Source organism: Lygodium microphyllum, chromosome 9 (assembly GCF_053477565.2).
Source record: "Lygodium microphyllum isolate KBCC chromosome 9, Lygodium_microphyllum_v1.1.10, whole genome shotgun sequence".
Taxonomy (NCBI): Eukaryota; Viridiplantae; Streptophyta; class Polypodiopsida; order Schizaeales; family Lygodiaceae; genus Lygodium; species Lygodium microphyllum.
This window is the reverse complement of record NC_141143.1, coordinates 49,988,716-50,008,611: the sequence shown is the minus strand read 5'-3', so window position 1 is coordinate 50,008,611 and position 19,896 is coordinate 49,988,716. Positions and strand designations below refer to the sequence as shown.

At 39.6% G+C, this 19,896-nt stretch overlaps 2 protein-coding genes across 2 annotated transcripts; one reads left to right on the top strand and one right to left on the bottom strand.

The window, feature by feature from the left end:
* Nucleotides 1-1,134: 1,134 nt before the first annotated feature.
* LOC148031017 (cytochrome P450 71AU50-like) lies at nucleotides 1,135-3,506 on the bottom strand. The gene is made up of 2 exons (XM_087685656.1): nucleotides 2,503-3,506; nucleotides 1,135-2,069 (listed from the first exon to the last, which is right to left on the bottom strand). The coding sequence occupies exons 1-2, from the start codon at nucleotides 3,469-3,471 to the stop codon at nucleotides 1,386-1,388; spliced, it is 1,653 nt and encodes a 550-aa protein (XP_087541782.1). The 5' UTR covers nucleotides 3,472-3,506; the 3' UTR covers nucleotides 1,135-1,385.
* A 1,736-nt stretch (nucleotides 3,507-5,242) lies between these two features.
* LOC148031016 (cytochrome P450 71AU50-like) lies at nucleotides 5,243-7,548 on the top strand. The gene is made up of 2 exons (XM_087685655.1): nucleotides 5,243-6,201; nucleotides 6,635-7,548. Exons 1-2 carry the CDS (start codon nucleotides 5,329-5,331, stop codon nucleotides 7,316-7,318), a joined length of 1,557 nt encoding a protein of 518 aa, XP_087541781.1. The 5' UTR covers nucleotides 5,243-5,328; the 3' UTR covers nucleotides 7,319-7,548.
* Nucleotides 7,549-19,896: the final 12,348 nt, after the last annotated feature.

Below are 19,896 nucleotides of genomic sequence, written 5' to 3'. Positions count from 1 at the left end.
TATATATATACACACTACCACCACCACCATTGCTATTACCACCACCACCACTACTACTACTACAAACAAGAAAAGAAGAAGTTAAAGAAGAAGATCTTACCCTCTCTTTGTTTTTTATCCATTCATTCTCCTCTCTTCCTCTCTCTCTCTCATTTCCTTTAACAAAACATCTCTCTCTCTCTCTCCTACTACTACTACTACTACTACTACTACTACTACTACTACTACTACTACTACTACTACTACTACTACTACTACAAACAAGAAAAGAAGAAAAAACAACAACTACTACAAACAAGAAAAAAAGAAAAAACTACTACTACTACTGCTGCTGCTGCTGCTGCTGCTATTGCTACAAATTGGAAAACTACTACTACTATTACTACTACTACTACAAATAAAAAAATAAGAAATTAAAGAACAAGATCTTACCCTCTCTTTGTTTTTTATCCATTCATTCTCCTCTCTCCCTCCCTCTCTTGCTCTCTCTCTTTCTTTATTATGTTTCATGTTTTTTCCCTCTCTCTCTCGTTCCTTCTTTCTTTTTCTCTCTTTCTCTCACTCTCTCATTTCCTCTCTTTCTCTCTCAGTACACATCATTTTTAACAAAAACAAGCAAAAGAAAAGGAGAAAAAATAAAAACAAACCAAGAGGGAACAATGCACTCATTGCAAAGTGCCGAGGATGGATTCGGCGGCTCCTCTTCATGATGGCTTTTGGAATCTCCTTAGGAAAAACATGCAACTTACCTAGGTAGTTTGCAACTATGTTATTTGTATAAAACTAAAAAGTGGCATGCGATATGCATCTCACATTTCCAATAGTGCCTACATAAGTGGCATGGTATTCTTGCTCTATAAGAGCTAGTGAAATGCCATAAAGGCTCTAGTCATTTTCCCTATGGCTATTGTATTCATGGATTATTAAGGTAATTGATAGTTATGTCAAGTTGGTTATAATCCTGGAAAAGCTCATTCAAATATAAAATACCAATGTGATTGAAATTTTGAAAATGGTTGTACTTATTGAATTAATATCAATTTATCGCATGTTATTGTAACATTTCCTTGAATAAAATGCTATTCAAACCATGTGAACTCTTGCATTTGAGCTACCTGGCAGCATATTTTAGTTATTGAGACCTACACACATGTATAGAATGTATTTTTTCAAATTCTCCTACATATGGGAATGATTGATATTCTTCTAGAGTATATACATCTAGAGGCCCTCTGGTAAAAGGACATATTCTATAGAGGGACTTAAGATTAGTAGCATAACAAGGTAAACAATTGATATCTATATAGGAGCTTGAATACTCGTGCATGGGTAGCTAATTAAAATCCATTGGCCCAACTTAGGGTATGCTTTTAAAAGGGGATCCTTTAATATTTACATGGAGAATAGAAGTCAAGTGCTAGCTTTGGTGTAGCAATGGCTATCAAGGGCTTGGCCATTTTAACTACTAAACCAAATTTTTCAGACATATCTATTGTACTAGTCTTTCTTGTGCACTGACCAACTTCTTGAGAAAGATCAAAACTTGGTTGCAATTTCCACTCAAATGCATGGATAACGTTGGCAAGCATCAACTGCACGTTAACCAAACCTAATGGCCACCCTGGACATCCTCGCCTTCCAGATCCAAAGGCAAGAAGATGATAATGTTTAGCATTGACACTTAGCTCATCAATATTGTTGGTGTTCAAGAACCTCCTAGGATCAAACTCAAGGGGATTGCTCCAAGAAGATGGATCCCGTCCTATTGCCCATACATTCACATAAATCCTTGCTTTTGCTGGGATATCATACTCGTCAATATGACAATGCTTCATGGACTCGTGTGGTGCGAGAAGAGGTGCAACTGGGTGGAGACGCATGGTTTCTTTCACCACCGCTCTCAAGTATGGCAAGAATTCAAAGTCCGACTCTTGCACTAAGCGTTCTTTTGAAACTACATGTTCTAATTCCTCTTGTAGGAGCTCCAAGTGAGAGGGGTTTGCGAGAAGCTCAGCAAGTGCCCACTCAACTGTGTATGAGGATGTGTCAATCCCTCCAAGAAGCATATCCTGGAGAATACAAAACAAGGTTGCTTAATAAGATGAATTAGGTAGAAGCACATATACAAAGTGATTGGATGGTTTTGAAAAGTTAGTTTTTAGAAGAGAAGTGCGTTCTTAAAAACGGTGAGTTTAGTTGTTGATCATTATTAGTTACATGCATAACAAATATTTAGTGGAGGCCTTTTCTCTAGGGTGTCTCAAAAAGCAATAAAGCTGATTATTTGGCTACGGAATAAGAATGATTGAATTCAAAGGTAAAATATCAGATAATGAATTCTTGTCAAAAACCAAGCTAGCATGCCTTCTTTTCAGAGACAAAATTTGTAGAGCAGAAAGTCTAGAGAATATTACTATTTTGACAGCTCTACGAAATGAGCCAGCAAAGCAAAACCACAAAGAATTAAAATGCATAGCTGAGGACAACAGGATTATATCTTACCATTATAACTCCCTTGATGCTGTTCTCCGACAGTTGATCCTCGGACAAGAGCACGTCCAGCAAGTCGGCAGGAGGCGCGGCTGCAGCTGATCCACGATGCCGACGACGGTCGATCATGTCTTGAAAGACGGCGCCGAGATTGGAGGCAAGAGCTTGACTGCGCTTGGAGTATCCCTGGGGGTCCATGCGGACCAGCCAGGGGATAAAGTCACCGACGTTGAAGGCCCCGAAGAGCTCCATGGCCTGGGTGACCATGTCGACGATGTCGGAGTGGCGCTCGACGAGGACGAGCTGAGAAAGGGTGGAGCCGAAGGCCATGCGGCAGATGATGTTGGAGGAGGCCGTCAGGAGGGCGGGCCGAATGGATACGGCGCCGCCGGACGGAAGATTCTCCTTCGCCTCGGCAGCCACGGAGCCCAGGAGGGCCCGCACTTCCTGCTCGCGGACGGCCCGGAAGGACGCCAATCGCCGGTTGCTGAAGAGCTCCGTCACGCACAGCTGGCGCAAGCGCCGCCAGTGGGGTCCTGCCGGGCTGAAGCCTATGTCGGAGGGGCCGAACGAGAGGTGCTTGGAGGCGGCCATGGCGGGCCGCGAGGCCATGTGGGCGTCGTGCGTATGCAGGACCTGGCGGGCCATCTCCGGCGAGGAAGCCACGATGGTGGGCACGCTCCCCAGTCGCAGGTGCATCAGCGGCCCGTGCACCTTCGCCAGCTCGTGCATGGCCTGATGCGGCAGCGGTCCCAGCAAGTGCATGTGTCCGATTATAGGAAGAGCCCTGGCTGGTCCCGGAGGCAGCCGCAGAGTCGCACTCCTCCGGCCTCCTCCTCTCATTATCTTCCAGCTCATGTAATTAAATATCGCCATGATTAGCATCGCTGCAGCTGCTACTAGTGCCCACCCAAAATATTCCTCATCATATATCAAGTCATGAGCCACCCGACTTAAGCTTCTGCAGCACACCCTCCACATGCCTCCAAGCTCAGCTTGCACCTTATCACCAGCCATCCCTGAGCCAGCGCATATACACTCTTGCGCTTCTGTCTGTCTTTATTTAAGGCCGAAGCTTTGCTCACACGCCTCTACTGGCATCTCACGATTTCCACGCCGTCCCGATGGTCGTATTCTCGAAGACTTACGTGGCTGTATCGAACTCTAAAACCTTAGAAGTGGATGCAACTGGTTAAACCATTTAGAGTTATGATACGATTGTTTTTCAGAATACCTCAAAGAAAAACGTGAGTAAAAGATTCTGCCATGAAATACATCTCCGAGCGACACTTTATTAGATCCTCATTGTCATTTTTTTGTGAATTCTTCATTTATAACTAGTTCTACTTAATAAGGATATCAAAATATCCTAGGGTTTCATTTAAAGACCTCCACATGATATATGTAGTTTTACCATTAAACAATGTTCATGTAATTTGGGTGAAAAAAAAACATAATTGGGGATTCTTAGATAACCTTATTGAACCGTAAAGCCTTAAGGCGAAGAAAATGGCCCTGTAAAGTGAGAAAATACAAAACTAAGATGACTTTCAATTTGAAGGCAATTGTCTCTCTAACATTTCAAAGCATGTGAGGTGTGTACTTCTCTATTGCGTAGAACTTATCGAATGTGTATTCTCATATTAACTTGGTTGCACTCATATTATCTAAGAATCCCCGAGTCATATTTCAAAGCATGTGAGGTGTGTACTTCTCTATTGCGTAGAACTTATCGAATGTGTTTTCTCATATTAACTTGGTTGCACATTCGATAAGTTAATATGAGAAAACACATTACATGAGAAAACACATATTAACTTATTGAATGTTTTCTCATATTAACTTATTAACTTATCGAATGTGCAACCAAGTTAATATGAGAAAACACATTCGATAAGTTCTACGCAATAGAGAAGTACACACCTCACATGCTTTGAAATATGACTTGGGGATTCTTAGATAATATGAGTGCAACCAAGTTAATATGAGAAAACACATTCGATAAGTTCTACGCAATAGAGAAGTACACACCTCACATGCTTTGAAATATGACTTGGGGATTCTTAGATAATATGAGTGCAACCAAGTTAATATGAGAAAACACATTCGATAAGTTCTACGCAATAGAGAAGTGCACACCTCACATGCTTTGAAATGTTAGAGAGACAATTGCCTTCAAATTGAAAGTCATCTTAGTTTTGTATTTTCTCACTTTACAGGGCCATTTTCTTCGCCTCAAGCCTTTACGGTTCAATAAGGTTATCTAGAATCCCCAATTATGTTTTTTTCACCCAAATTACATGAACATTGTTTAATGGTAAAACTACATATATCATGTGGAGGTCTTTAAATGAAACCCTAGGATATTTTGATATCCTTATTAAGTAGAACTAGTTATAAATGAAGAATTCACAAAAAATGACAATGAGGATCTAATAAAGTGTCGCTCGGAGATGTATTGCATGGCAGAATCTTTTACTCACGTTTTCTTTGAGGTATTCTGAAAAACAATCGTATCATAACTCTAAATGGTTTAACCAGTTGCATCCACTTCTAAGGTTTTAGAGTTCGATACGGCCACGTAAGTCTTCGAGAATACGACCATCGGGACGGCGTGGAAATCGTGATGCCAGTGAGGCGTGTGAGCAAAGCTTCGGCCTTAAATAAAGACAGACAGAAGCGCAAGAGTGTATATGCGCTGAGCTAGGGATGGCTGGTGATAAGGTGCAAGCTGAGGCTTGGAAGTGGAGGGTGTGCTGCAGAAGCTTAAGTCGGGTGGCTCATGACTTGATATATGATGAGGAATATTTTGGGTGGGCACTAGTAGCAGCTGCAGCGATGCTAATCATGGCGATATTTAATTACATGAGCTGGAAGATAATGAGAGGAGGAGGCCGGAGGAGTGCGACTCTGCGGCTGCCTCCGGGACCAGCCAGGGCTCTTCCTATAATCGGACACATGCACTTGCTGGGACCGCTGCCGCATCAGGCCATGCACGAGCTGGCGAAGGTGCACGGGCCGCTGATGCACCTGCGACTGGGGAGCGTGCCCACCATCGTGGCTTCCTCGCCGGAGATGGCCCGCCAGGTCCTGCATACGCACGACGCCCACATGGCCTCGCGGCCCGCCATGGCCGCCTCCAAGCACCTCTCGTTCGGCCCCTCCGACATAGGCTTCAGCCCGGCAGGACCCCACTGGCGGCGCTTGCGCCAGCTGTGCGTGACGGAGCTCTTCAGCAACCGGCGATTGGCGTCCTTCCGGGCCGTCCGCGAGCAGGAAGTGCGGGCCCTCCTGGGCTCCGTGGCTGCCGAGGCGAAGGAGAATCTTCCGTCCGGCGGCGCCGTATCCATTCGGCCCGCCCTCCTGACGGCCTCCTCCAACATCATCTGCCGCATGGCCTTCGGCTCCACCCTTTCTCAGCTCGTCCTCGTCGAGCGCCACTCCGACATCGTCGACATGGTCACCCAGGCCATGGAGCTCTTCGGGGCCTTCAACGTCGGTGACTTTATCCCCTGGCTGGTCCGCATGGACCCCCAGGGATACTCCAAGCGCAGTCAAGCTCTTGCCTCCAATCTCGGCGCCGTCTTTCAAGACATGATCGACCGTCGTCGGCATCGTGGATCAGCTGCAGCCGCGCCTCCTGCCGACTTGCTGGACGTGCTCGTGTCCGAGGATCAACTGTCGGAGAACAGCATCAAGGGAGTTATACTGGTAAGATATAATCCTGTTGTCCTCAGCTATGCATTTTAATTCTTTGTGGTTTTGCTTTGCTGGCTCATTTCGTAGAGCTGTCAAAATAGTAGTATTCTCTAGACTTTCTGCTCTACAAATTTTGTCTCTGAAAAGAAGGCATGCTAGCTTGGTTTTTGACAAGAATTCATTATCTGATATTTTACCTTTGAATTCAATCATTCTTATTCCGTAGCCAAATAATCAGCTTTATTGCTTTTTGAGACACCCTAGAGAAAAGGCCTCCACTAAATATTTGTTATGCATGTAACTAATAATGATTAACAACTAAACTCACCGTTTTTAAGAACGCACTTCTCTTCTAAAAACTAACTTTTCAAAACCATCCAATCACTTTGTATATGTGCTTCTACCTAATTCATCTTATTAAGCAACCTTGTTTTGTATTCTCCAGGATATGCTTCTTGGAGGGATTGACACATCCTCATACACAGTTGAGTGGGCACTTGCTGAGCTTCTCGCAAACCCCTCTCACTTGGAGCTCCTACAAGAGGAATTAGAACATGTAGTTTCAAAAGAACGCTTAGTGCAAGAGTCGGACTTTGAATTCTTGCCATACTTGAGAGCGGTGGTGAAAGAAACCATGCGTCTCCACCCAGTTGCACCTCTTCTCGCACCACACGAGTCCATGAAGCATTGTCATATTGACGAGTATGATATCCCAGCAAAAGCAAGGATTTATGTGAATGTATGGGCAATAGGACGGGATCCATCTTCTTGGAGCAATCCCCTTGAGTTTGATCCTAGGAGGTTCTTGAACACCAACAATCTTGATGAGCTAGGTGTCAATGCTAAACATTATCATCTTCTTGCCTTTGGATCTGGAAGGCGAGGATGTCCAGGGTGGCCATTAGGTTTGGTTAACGTGCAGTTGATGCTTGCCAACGTTATCCATGCATTTGAGTGGAAATTGCAACCAAGTTTTGATCTTTCTCAAGAAGTTGGTCAGTGCACAAGAAAGACTAGTACAATAGATATGTCTGAAAAATTTGGTTTAGTAGTTAAAATGGCCAAGCCCTTGATAGCCATTGCTACACCAAAGCTAGCACTTGACTTCTATTCTCCATGTAAATATTAAAGGATCCCCTTTTAAAAGCATACCCTAAGTTGGGCCAATGGATTTTAATTAGCTACCCATGTCACGAGTATTCAAGCTCCTATATAGATATCAATTGTTTACCTTGTTATGCTACTAATCTTAAGTCCCTCTATAGAATATGTCCTTTTACCAGAGGGCCTCTAGATGTATATACTCTAGAAGAATATCAATCATTCCCATATGTAGGAGAATTTGAAAAAATACATTCTATACATGTGTGTAGGTCTCAATAACTAAAATATGCTGCCAGTTAGCTCAAATGCAAGAGTTCACATGGTTTGAATAGCATTTTGTTCAAGGAAATGTTGCAATAACATGCGATAAATTGATATTAATTCAATAAGTACAACCATGTTCAAAATTTCAATCACATTGGTATTTTATATTTGAATGAGCTCTTCCAGGATTATAACCAACTTGACATAACTATCAATTACCTTAATAATCCATGAATATAATAGCCATAGGGAAAATGACTAGGGCCTTTATGGCATTTCACTAGCTCTTATAGAGCAAGAATACCATGCCACTTATGTAGGCATTATTGGAAATGTGAGATGCATATCGCATGCCACTTTTTAGTTTTATACAAATAACATAGTTGCAAACTACCTAGGTAAGTTGCATGTTTTTCCTAAGGAGATTCCAGAAGATTCTTTAGAAAATAACTCAAGAATGACTAAATTTTTAAAAAGGTATAAAATTAATGTACATATTCTTAGAAATAGTTCAAATGTAGGATTTCTAACCAAGATTATGAAGAAGAAATGAAAGAATAAAACCAAGAAAGAGGTAGAGGAGAGGAAACTGGATAAGAAGATCAAACAAAAGGTAAAAGATTTAGGTATTTCTAAGACCAAGAGGAAGGAAAAGTATTGTGAGATATGCCAAAGAAATGACCATGAAACTAGGGCTTGTTGGTACAATCCTAATGTCAAGATGGCACAACAAATGTCATTGATGCCAAAAAAATGGCCATGAAACCAGGACTTGTTGGTATAATATTAATGCCAAGATGGCACACCAAATGCTAGTGACGCAAGACGTATGCAGCCAGTTGCAGTAAATTAGGTTATTACTGACACAATGCCTTAGAGGCCCTTTAGGGCCCCCCACCTAGAAGAATGTAGGCTAGATAGCCTTGGGAAAATTTTCAAACAAAACAGAAAACTACTCAAACGAGAGCATGCCACTATTATAGAGGTCACAGACATTTTATTGGACCAAATTGTGAACTTTGGGCAAGTCATAGGACTGTGAGCTGTATGATAGTAGCAAGGTCCTGCAATGATGGAAGACTTGTAGGAGCATCTCATCCTCCATAGCATCCACATACCCTAGTTGTAGCAGTCCTCATAGGGCTTCCTAACCATGATGAGAAAATGCAACCTCTTGAAGATACAGGTGTGACTAGTAATGGAAAGATTCATCAAGAGAAAGTTCAAGAAATGGCAAAGAAAGTGTCAGGTAACTTGAATGCTATACGTATGCATGTTGAATGTGACTGCTCTAATTGCATTAAAGTACATGATTGTCATGATGAAGCTATGATATTAGTTGTCACTAGAAGCCAAGTAGGCTTGAAGCTTGATTGGCAAGAATAAGAGAAAGGTAGGAAAAAGGCAACAAAACAAGTTAGGAAGTTGAAAAAGTGTGGCTGGGACACCAATATTTGAGAAGTTTGATGATCAAGAGGGTCAAGTTACCCTGAATCTTGATTAGTAGGATTAGTATCTTGAAGATAAGACATTAGGAAAATTTTAGGAAGGAGGTTTAGAAGAGCTATTTCAGGCTCTAGCAAAGTGCTCTTTGTAGTTAACCTTGGAGTAGATCTTGGATTTAATACGAGGGTCAAGGAAAGTTGCTCCTAAAGATCAGGCAAAAGCAACAACAAGTTCTTGAAGATAAATGAGTTCCGGATAAGGTAGTTCCTGAGTGTCATGTAGTCATACCAACCTAACAAGGAGTTGTGGATTATCAAGTGCCCACCATTCAAGTTATGCAAGAAAGAAGCATGACGATGCCCTACCGCTAGATGGGGGATCATGGGTCAATATACTTCCTAAATATATATATTTGGCAACCAAGTAGGAGGAACTACTACCAACCCCATTTCAGGTTATGATGGCAAACAAAAGGAGGTTGCAACCGTTAGGTATTCTTAAGAATCAACTAATAAAATTGGTTGGCTTGAAGTTTAGGGTAGGTTTTGTTGTCCTAAGGATGTCAAAAATTAGGGATTCTTATAAAATGCTTTTGGGCAGACCATGGTTCAAATTAGCCAAGTTGAAGCAAGATTGGGGGAATGATTATGTATGCATCCCAAGGGGACTCAAGGAGATTAGATTATCCATAGCTAATAAGGTCATCTTGAAGAGTTTTGCCAAACATGTGGTAGGTTCAACTATTAAGCTTGTAGATGAAGTGGAAGATGATGAAGAAGAATTGTTCTTGCAAGCAAATCCTTCTATCATTCTAGTGTTTGAGATATATGTTGATGGCATCATTTAGAAGTATCAAGATTCTTCACTAAGTGAAGGAAATGCAATTCTAGAACAACAAACTACTCAAATTGCAGGTCAAAACAAGTTAGGACAGCATTTAAGTGGTCTTCTTGAAGATCAGAAGTAGCCTGAATTTTTGGAGAACCTAGGGAATGAGGAGTATAAATTAATTCAGGATTCATGAACTTGTCCTCTTGAAAATAAACTAAAAGAAAAATCTAAAAATCAACACTGTAAGGATTCTAAGGGTATGGACAGCCCTAATGTGCTAGAAGAGGAAGGGTAGAAAGTCATTAGATTTGCAAGAGCAGCTGAAGATGAAGTTGAGATCAACTTGAATGAACAAGGAGAGAGTAATCTCATCAAAATAAGCATCTATGTGGAGGAAAATTTCAAGAAGGATCTTTTCAAGTTATGTCAAGAGTTTCAAGACATTTTTTCTTGGGACTATACAAACATGAAGGGGTTTGATCTAGCAATGTGTCAACATAGGATCAACCTGAAGAAGGATGCTAAGCCAATTATTCAAAAGAGATATAAGATGAATCCCAATTATGCTAAGCAGATCAATGAAGAAATTGACAAGTTGTTGAGGGTTGGCTTTATCATGCCTATTAGCGAAGTAACCTAGTTATCTCCCATTGTAGTGGTACCTAAGAAGAACATGAAGATCAAGGTGTGTGTGGATTACAGGAAATTGAATGTAGCTATTATTACCAATCCTTTCCTAATTCCTTGCTTGATGATGTAGTAGGGCATGAAATGTATAGCTTTCTAGATGGTTTTTTAGGCTACAATCAGACCAAGATACATCTAGATGATATGGGTAAAACTGGTTTCATTACAGAGTGGGGAGTCTCTGTTAGTATGGTCATGAATTTTGACTTGAAGAATGGACCTCTTGAGTTTCAAGGAGCTGCCACAAGACTTTTGAGCCATATTTGACAACCTTTATGAGGGTCTTTATTGATGATTTATGTGTTTTTGGCAACAAGAGAGAGCACTTGAAGCACCTTAGGCTATGCTTTGAAAGATGTAGGAGATTTGGAATGTCCCTAAAGTCTTTCAAGTCTATTTTTGCGGGGAGTACTTTGGGGCCATAATTTATTTGAAGAAGACACGGCTATAGATCCAAGAAAAATAGCTGTGGTTCAAAAGGCTAAAGCTCTGACTAATGTTCAAGAAGTCATGAGATTTTTGGGTCAAGTGAAATGGCATAGGAGGTACTTAAGATACTTATCACATATTTTTTTTCCCCTCATCACTTTAACCAAGAAGGATATGCAGTTTGTCTGGAGGACATATCATGAAATAGATTTTAACATCCTCAAGAAAATGTTAGTGGGGTGACCCCAATATTATAGCCTCCTGCATGGAACCTACCATTCCATGTATTTGTAGATACCTCTAATCTTGCTGTGGGAGTAGTGCTTATGCATGATAAGGTATTTGGATGGTTTAGACCAATTTGTTATGCAAGTAGAAGACTGAGTGCTACTAAAAAGAATTATTCAGTGACATAGAGAGAGAAACCCTTGGCTCGTCCTTGGTATGGTTTTCTTTGTGTAGAAATTTAGGCATTACTTGCTAGGTAATCAAGTAATCTTTCATGTGGATCACCAAGCTCTTTTGTTCTTGATTAATAAACCTCAATTAATGGGAAAATTGACTAGATGAATGTTGTTATTGCAAGAGTTTGATTTCAAGGTTACTCATACTCCTAGAAAAGAACATGCAATGGTTGATTATCTTAGCACATTAGAGAATGATGATGCAGAAGCAGGAGCTCTTGATCAACTTCTTGATGTTGAACTCTTTGAAGTTCAGGTGGTAGATATTGATTCATATTATTTATAAATGAATAAGAAGTGTGAATGGGTAACCTAGTAATGAAAGGGGAGGGGTTGATAGTGGCTAGGGGAGGGGGAGAGGGGGTTAGTCAAAGATGAAGAACCACATCTAGAAGAACCATCAACATGATCATCAAAGGTCAAAGACTCATCAAAGATCACATCAAAATGGTTCACTTTTTGTGCAAAATGGAAAAGGGTTGGTTGTTAGATTACAACTAAAGAAAGGAATAGCAAGCTCAAAAGAAGCGCCATAGTAGGGCAAAGGCATAAAGTAGAATAAGGAGAAAATGGACTAGTGGGAGGAGAAAAGTGAAACCCCTATGTTGGACTTGGCCATGGAGTTAGCATAATCAAAGAATGAGAAGAACTAGGCAAAAGAAAGGATGATGGTGATGGAAGAAACAATGCAAGTACAATAGCAAAGTTTCACCAACATCCTACTATAGCTAATGAAAAAGGGTAAAGGGGGTACAAATAAGAACCTAAAAAGGAAGCTGTAACTTGCTAGGAGAGCACTCAAGTAGAGTATGGAAACAAAATTGGCCTAACCAAAGTACAGGATGACAAATGAATATTATTGCTACATCTAAGGGAAATGGAATTTTCCACAAAAGAACTAAGGGTGATTAGTATCCTAATAGTTGAGAACTATTTCTAGCCACAAAAGACCAACTAATTTCCCCTCCAATGCTCGATATAAACACAATATTAGTGAGTTTGGGAATCTCCCAATTCCCATTTTTTGAATACTAAAAAGATGGCACCTAGATAACATGCCCATAAGTTTCTCAAAACCATATGATGTTGAGAATGCCACGAACCAGGCTCAAGAGTTGGAAAGCAAAGCTCTAATACCAGTTGAAAGGGAGCGATAAATTGAAGGTTGGACTCGAGAGCTATGGCAGGAGAGTGAGAGCAAGAAAGGGAGAGACTAGAAATGGGAACTCCAATAGTCACAATGTGTGACCGGGCCTTCCTTTATTCAAACTGTCACTAAAAGAATAAACAATAAAGTGACGGTGATGGGCGGCCACCACCTGCAGTGTGTAGTGGCGGTGACTGTCAGTGTAGTAATACACGGGCGGCTAGGCAGAGGCGCCTTTACCCCCAACAAATGTGAATAAAAGACAAGACAACAAATAAGAATAGGTGGCAAGCCTCTATTACTGCTGCAAATCGATCCATCCGCTGTTTGTCTTGTCTAGGATGTAGGTGCCAAGGACCACCATGACTCTTGGCTGCAACTGTATCACTTGCAAGCATGTTAAGAGAGGAAAATTTACCTAATACAAAAGTGTGTGATTCTAATGCAAAGGTGAAATTCTGGTTTTACATGTATAAAGTGTGATAATTGATGTCCTGATATATCTCTGGAATAACTAATTTTGACTTATGACATGGCAAACTAGGGGAGTGCGGTGGGCCTCTTGCCATGTGTTGCATCTTGGGGGGTTCTTGGGACCTGCATGGCATAAAACACTTAAGAGGGAGACGCTTACTTGTCATAATATAACAGCTAGAATCTGAAGACAACATGTTTACCAAGATGTACATACATGGCTAGCTTGAATAATTGCAAACTATTTTATAAACTATTGCTATAGGTCTCTAACTTGTTGACCATGGCACCAAACCATACATCAGAGCATCAGATCAACTGTATCAGAGCAGAAATGCCAATTTTGGGTTGTTGTTCTCCTACAGAGACAGCATTAACTTTCTCTTCCTCTGGTTGCAATAGCTTATTGCAATACCAATTACTAGATGAATATTTGACCAAAATCAGTAAATAGAGTAACCACAATGGGTAGCCATGAATCCCCCAATGAGTTGCATACCACCTATTAAGCCTAGCCTAATAGCATGGGTAGCTAAGTGACTTGAGAGTCAAGTGTACATAGTACTGAAGTCAAGTGCACATAGTAGTGAAAGTCCTGTCTGCCTTGACCGAGGTGACACAACCTGATTCTCCTTTGCTTTCTCTAGAGAAGCACAAGCATCCCCCATGTAAGAAATAGTTGCCACTAAAGGAATGCAGTTTGTGCTCTTGCACACAAGAATTGCAAAAAAGTTCAAGAGCCCACTTCCAAAACAGCCCTTGCTTAATGTCCTTGCTAATTGCTTCGATGTTGTAGGTGGCTAGAGTAAGACTATCTTGGTACCTAGCCATGCTTGTCAATTTGAATGTCAGTTTTGTCAAAACCTTTGTCTCTTGGCAAGACAATGAATGTGAATAGAAGACAAGACATGAAACAAGAATAGGTGGCAAGCCTCTATTACTGCTGCAAATCGATCCATCCTCTATTTATCTTGTCCAGGATGTAGGTGCCAAGGACCACCACGACTCTTGGCTGCAACTATTTAACTACTTTACAACGTAGAAGTCAAAAAACTGATGCAATTACATACCTTCTAAAAAATATGAATCTTTGTTTTTGCCCCCAAAAAAACCTATAAAAGAACAACAAAATTGAATCTTATCACCTTGCAGATTCCTTCTTTTTCAAAGTTTGGTTGCTGTTCGCTAGTGAGCCAGCCATAACCCAAAGAGCCTTGATAGGAGACCCTTTACAGGGGTGAGATTACATGTCCCAGCTAAATCTCAACCACCTTAACCACCGTTATGCTAGCTGTTTGTCTGATTATGGTGACTATAGGTGACCACACTAATATATTGTCAGACATTACGTTGCATCCAGCACCATTTCTCTGAGATCCAGGGCATTGAATGGTGCATAACCATGATAGTCATTGTTGAAGTATGCATAAACATCCAATCTAGCTTTCATTTTCTCTATTATCCATGAGGCATAAGTCTGCAACTCTTCAGGCTAGTAGTATCTCTGATAATTATATCCATGAAAGCGAATGTAAGTCCAATCTGTAGTAAAAGCTTGAAACATCACATTAATATAGAGCTTTCACTTACAAGGACTTATCTTTCAACATTCAATATAATCAAAACATAGTGCACATAGTAATGATGGTGAAGATTATAAAGCTTTTGCTGCAATATGATCAAAAGATTGGTGAATAATTGATGGTGGATTTAATGGATTCGGATGATCAAGAAAGATCATTAATCTCCTTTCTGAGATCAACCACAGCTGATGGAACTTCGATATTCGATCGTTATGCTGCAGAGCAGAATCACAATGGATGAAATCGATTACAGAGGAATAAAACACTTAGCTTTTATAAGTCCTAGTGGTCTCTCTGGGTGACGTCAGGTGGGTCGTCCTCTAGGCTTCTAGCGCCACATGGCTGTGTACCTCCATCTATGCTGCAGAAGATCTCGAATTACCAGAAGGTATAAGCCCCTGATCTATATTGTCTTGGAATTTGGGTTCATCAATGAGACTTCATCAGTATCAGATTATAGCCTAAAGATCGATTATCAGGCTTAACCTAAGTGATTGGAATTCGAGCTCATAGATGATTGATGTAAGCGCAGGTCCCGTGGCGTATCAATCGTAGGAGCTAAACATGCCCGGCTTGCCATTCTTCGAAGCCATGGATGCTCTATGCGATGGCTGCTTTGCTATGCACCTACCCGCTGTAATTCCTGATGCGCGTTGTTCCTTAATTATAATGCCTAGTTAGTCCAGGTCTTTTGGTAGCAATACTACACTGACTACAGTGTGCATGTGAAGACATCATGCATGAGCTAGCCATGTGTCTACCACACCATGATTCATGCTTAGGACATACCTCTCCTCCTTTATTGCAACTGTCTCGAGGTCTCCAACAATGTTTAGGACATACCTCTCCTCCTTTATTTCCCTCAAGTAGCTCTAGTGATTCCTCTAATCATGATAGGAACTTTGGTGCTAGATAAATATCAATAGCAATAGCACCTTGAACTCCCCTTGCCTATCTTGATCTTCCCATTGACTTCTATATACAACTCACTACACTCTCCTCATGAGTCACAATATACCTCCTATATACTCCACTAATCAGGGAACCTCTCAACCACCTCCTTTACACACACACCTCTCCCCCATAAACCTTCCTCTATGATAACCACCATTACTTTTGACAATTATGTTGCTCTAGAGCCCCACTTGGACTCTTCATCACAAGAAAGAGCAAGCTTACACCTAGCTTCAAGCCATTAGTCTTCCTCACTCTTCCTATCCTTTTGTTTTCCCTCATTTTTCCTCAACTTTCCAATCCCTTATCTTGGCCTCATACCCACTTATGTGCTCATCAACTAATGCCAATGTTTACAAAATTTGACCCCATCACTTTAAGGAAGTGTTTAGGAAAGATTGCTTCTTTTTAATTGTTTTTAATTATTTTTAAGGAAGTGTTTGGGAAAGATTGCTTCTTTTTAATTGTTTTTAAGGAAGTGTTTGAGAATAACAAACTCGTATAGACTATGATATCAACTACAAAGTATGGTTTTAAGTGATCCTCGGAACTTGGCACTTCTTTTACATTGGGATGGCTTCCAAGCCTCTCGTACGACTCAAAAGGACTGTGGTGTGGTTGAAATTAAGGTCCTTAATGGTGGGAAGGGTTCCATATTAGGCATTATTCCTATTTTATTCATACCTTTTAGTTGCTCTAAATTTATTCGTAATACTCCTAATGTATTTCAAACTTTTTTAAGACCACTTACTAGTGAGCTACAAGACCTTTACATAAATGGTATGCAAGTGTTATACAACTACCTTGTAGAAAATATTTTTGAAAATCCAATGGGACAGGGGATCATCCTGCACAATGGAAAATAGGATCCTTCAAAGATGGTGGGCAATTCTTTTGTCATAGAGACAAAGCCCAAGCTACTCTTGATACCAGTAATCCCTCATTCCAAGGACGTTACCGTTATGATGGTAGTCGATATCAAGCAAGATATCCTCCAACCCAATGGTCCATAGGTGAAATGATTGATGCCTTATCAAGTTCAAAGAAGGCATCCACACAAGCTGAAAAGGATGGAAAACTAAAGCTTGCAAGATTAGCTGGAGAGTCTATTTTATGGACACTGTATGATTTGTATGGTTTGATACTTGTCAATAGACTTGGTATATGATGCGATGCATGTGTTATCTCTAAATATATTTCAAAAATACATACGAGTACTCATGAGAGCCATGTCCAATGAAAAGAAAAAAGATGATAGATTTTTGTAGTGAAAATGCTTATAAGCTCTCTCCACCCTCTATTCATCATGGACGGTATCCTCGTAATCCAAGTAAGTACTATGAAAGCTTTAAGGCCGAAGAGAACCAAAAGTTCATCCAAGTAAGTACTATGAAAGCTTTAAGGCCGAAGAGAACCAAAAGTTCATCCAATGGTGCTTACCATATATTTTAGGTATAGTTGATGAGATACCAAAGTAAATTTTTTACCTAGGTTTGTTGCTCATAGATATTGCACATGCCTTCTATAGTTATAATTGATGTATTGGTTGGTCAAAAGAATGTTTAGGTGTTGTATGCACTTTGTTTTCTGCTTGGAGAGTTCGAAAGGAAGAAGCCTTTGATGCTACTTCTTCTCCCTTAGAACACGTTGCAGGAAATGGAGAACTACTAGATGACATATTGAGACATGGATCACATGATGTGTATTGGTGTTGTGACTTTGAGCGAATGGTAGCATTATATATAGTGGTAAAGACTAATAATCGCTTTATATAAGAGGACATTCTTCACTTCAATATTTAAGTTATTAGAAATGGAAGTAGATGGGCTTTTGCCACATGAAAGAATGCTTATCCAAGTACATGCCTGCCTTATTTTACCTAATGGTTATGCTTTCACTGATTACTAGACACCGTGTTGTTATTCATTTCGTGAGAATGGCATTGTGGAGGTTTCTTCAATTGAGAAGGCAAAGGAGATGTGGAAACTTTTTGAAAGAGATGATTCGCAATATCCTTGTAACATAATGATACGTGAAAAATGCATTTTAATCACAAAAAAGAGAAGAGAACGTAGGCCCCTTTCATCAGAAGAACAAAAATATATTGCGCAGTTTCTTGGTCTTTAAGAGAATGCACTATTAGGACATCTAGTTACGACATACAAAAGAATTCTTTATAATGGAGAAATATACAAGATCGCAGATGACGTCGTGGTAAAAACTGACACTTTTTGTAGTACATTAGAAAGTATAGGTCATTGGAAAGCAAGACTCACTAATTTTTTTTCCATTCAATGGGATGGAGAGTATTACACCTTTTTTAGTGGAGAATATTACAAGCAATGCATAACTGTAAAAGAAAATGAAGAATGCTTACTTATAGATCCAATCATGGGAATGAGTGTACTACAAACTCAACGATTTCCATTTACATGGGATTGCATAAGACCATCGAGTTCTTTATTGCATAAGTTTGTTCCTTTATCTTTACATAATAGACTTGTTGCATATGAGGTAAAAGATCTAATTCAAAGAACAAGTTTATTACAAATAGGGGTAGTTGGTTGTATACCTCCTTGGTTGGAAAAATATGATATTGTGTTGGCAAGAAAACATGATGATATGGATGGGGAGTACATTCGTGCAATGATAAGAGAGGTAAATTATATAAAAAAAAAGGTGCAAATTGTCATAGTTGAAGTGTGATCATAATAGAAGTACATGGAGAATTGATATTGATGAAGGTATTTGGAGGGATTGGAACTTGTGTAGCATGGTAATGTCAAACTTTGAAGTTACAAAGAGAAGGAGAGTAACATTATCAATTGGAGAGTCTATAGATGTTCCAATAGTGTGGAGATCACGTGATGTAACTTGACTGCTAGAGTGTGTGTGTGTGTGTTGCATTCTTGGAGATCCAAATGGGTACTAGTAGCATTGGTCATAATGGACATCATTATCTGATTGCCATTCCATTGTGTATATCATAATGCTTTATCTATGGGTGTTTGTATATTAGGACGGTATCTCATGGATATAGCTCATGTTGTGTCTCATGTATAGGTAGTTGGACTTTTGTGTGTATGTGTGTATGTGTGTATGTGTGATTATTAAAGAATGAGAAAATTTCTTGCTTGAAGAAGATTAATGTATGGATATAATCTCTTGTTTGAGGAATACTAGCATATAAAGTTGTAAATTTGATTTTAGCTTGTCTCATGGTTTGTATAGTTGTATATTGTATTGTTGTATGGTGTTTTTCTTTAAAAATTAAAAGCCCATTAAAATCATTGAGAGAGAGAAAAAAAGAGAGTGCGATCATTGTTGTATCCTTTTTATATGATTGATTGATTCTTTATTGGTTGAATATTAACATAGTTTCTTGATTTCATTTTAGCTTGTCTCATGGCCTCCCCAAGTCAACAAACTCTAGATTCAATGATGCAAACTATCATCACTCTGCAAAAAACAATTGAGGAACTAAAATCAAAGAATGATAGTTCCGAACAAATAGTGAGCATGAGCAAACCAGTTTCAATACAAAGTAAAAGAGTCCAGTTGCCACCTCAAAAGCAAATCAAGAGTATACAAATAGGGGATGAAGACTCCTACATATGACCAGATTTTCAAACCACCTAAAAGGATTAGTCGAGAAGACCATGATGAGTTTGGAAAACCATTTTTACTAAAATACTATCGAGATAGGAAAAATGTTAGGTATTGTGCTAATCACAGAAAACTGTATAATTGGTTCAATAGCCATGAGATTGGCAATGATTTGCAGTTTCATAATAATAAAGATGACAAACATAGAATTTTAGAGATCATAGATCAAAACTATGATCAAATTTTACCCATTGAGTTTCCTGGTGCTACTTACCTTTGGAAAAAAGAGAATGTATATCTGTACTATCTTTCTGTTGCTCAAAATCTCAGAAAGAAACTCAAGAGGAAAATATAATATTTGGTGGATATATTTAATAGAAGAATCATAGCTTCGAGCAAGTAGATATGCAACAAAAATCGGTAAGATTTGCAATTTTCATCTCAAGTTTTATTTTTTCTATTGTATAATTTTTATTATCTTTATTTTTATTATAATCATTTCACTTTAAGTTTCTTAGATATATTTACCTTTCATTATATTTTCTCTAAAATTTTAGGATCAAGTGACGAGGTGTATTATCCACAACTTATGGTGGAAGAACAATGTATCTTTTCTGAGAATAGTGCAACACATGTATGTACATCGTTCACTCATTTAAATATTTTAATATTTGGAGTTTTTAGTTTTTGATATTGACTTCAATTTTCTTGCTTGTAC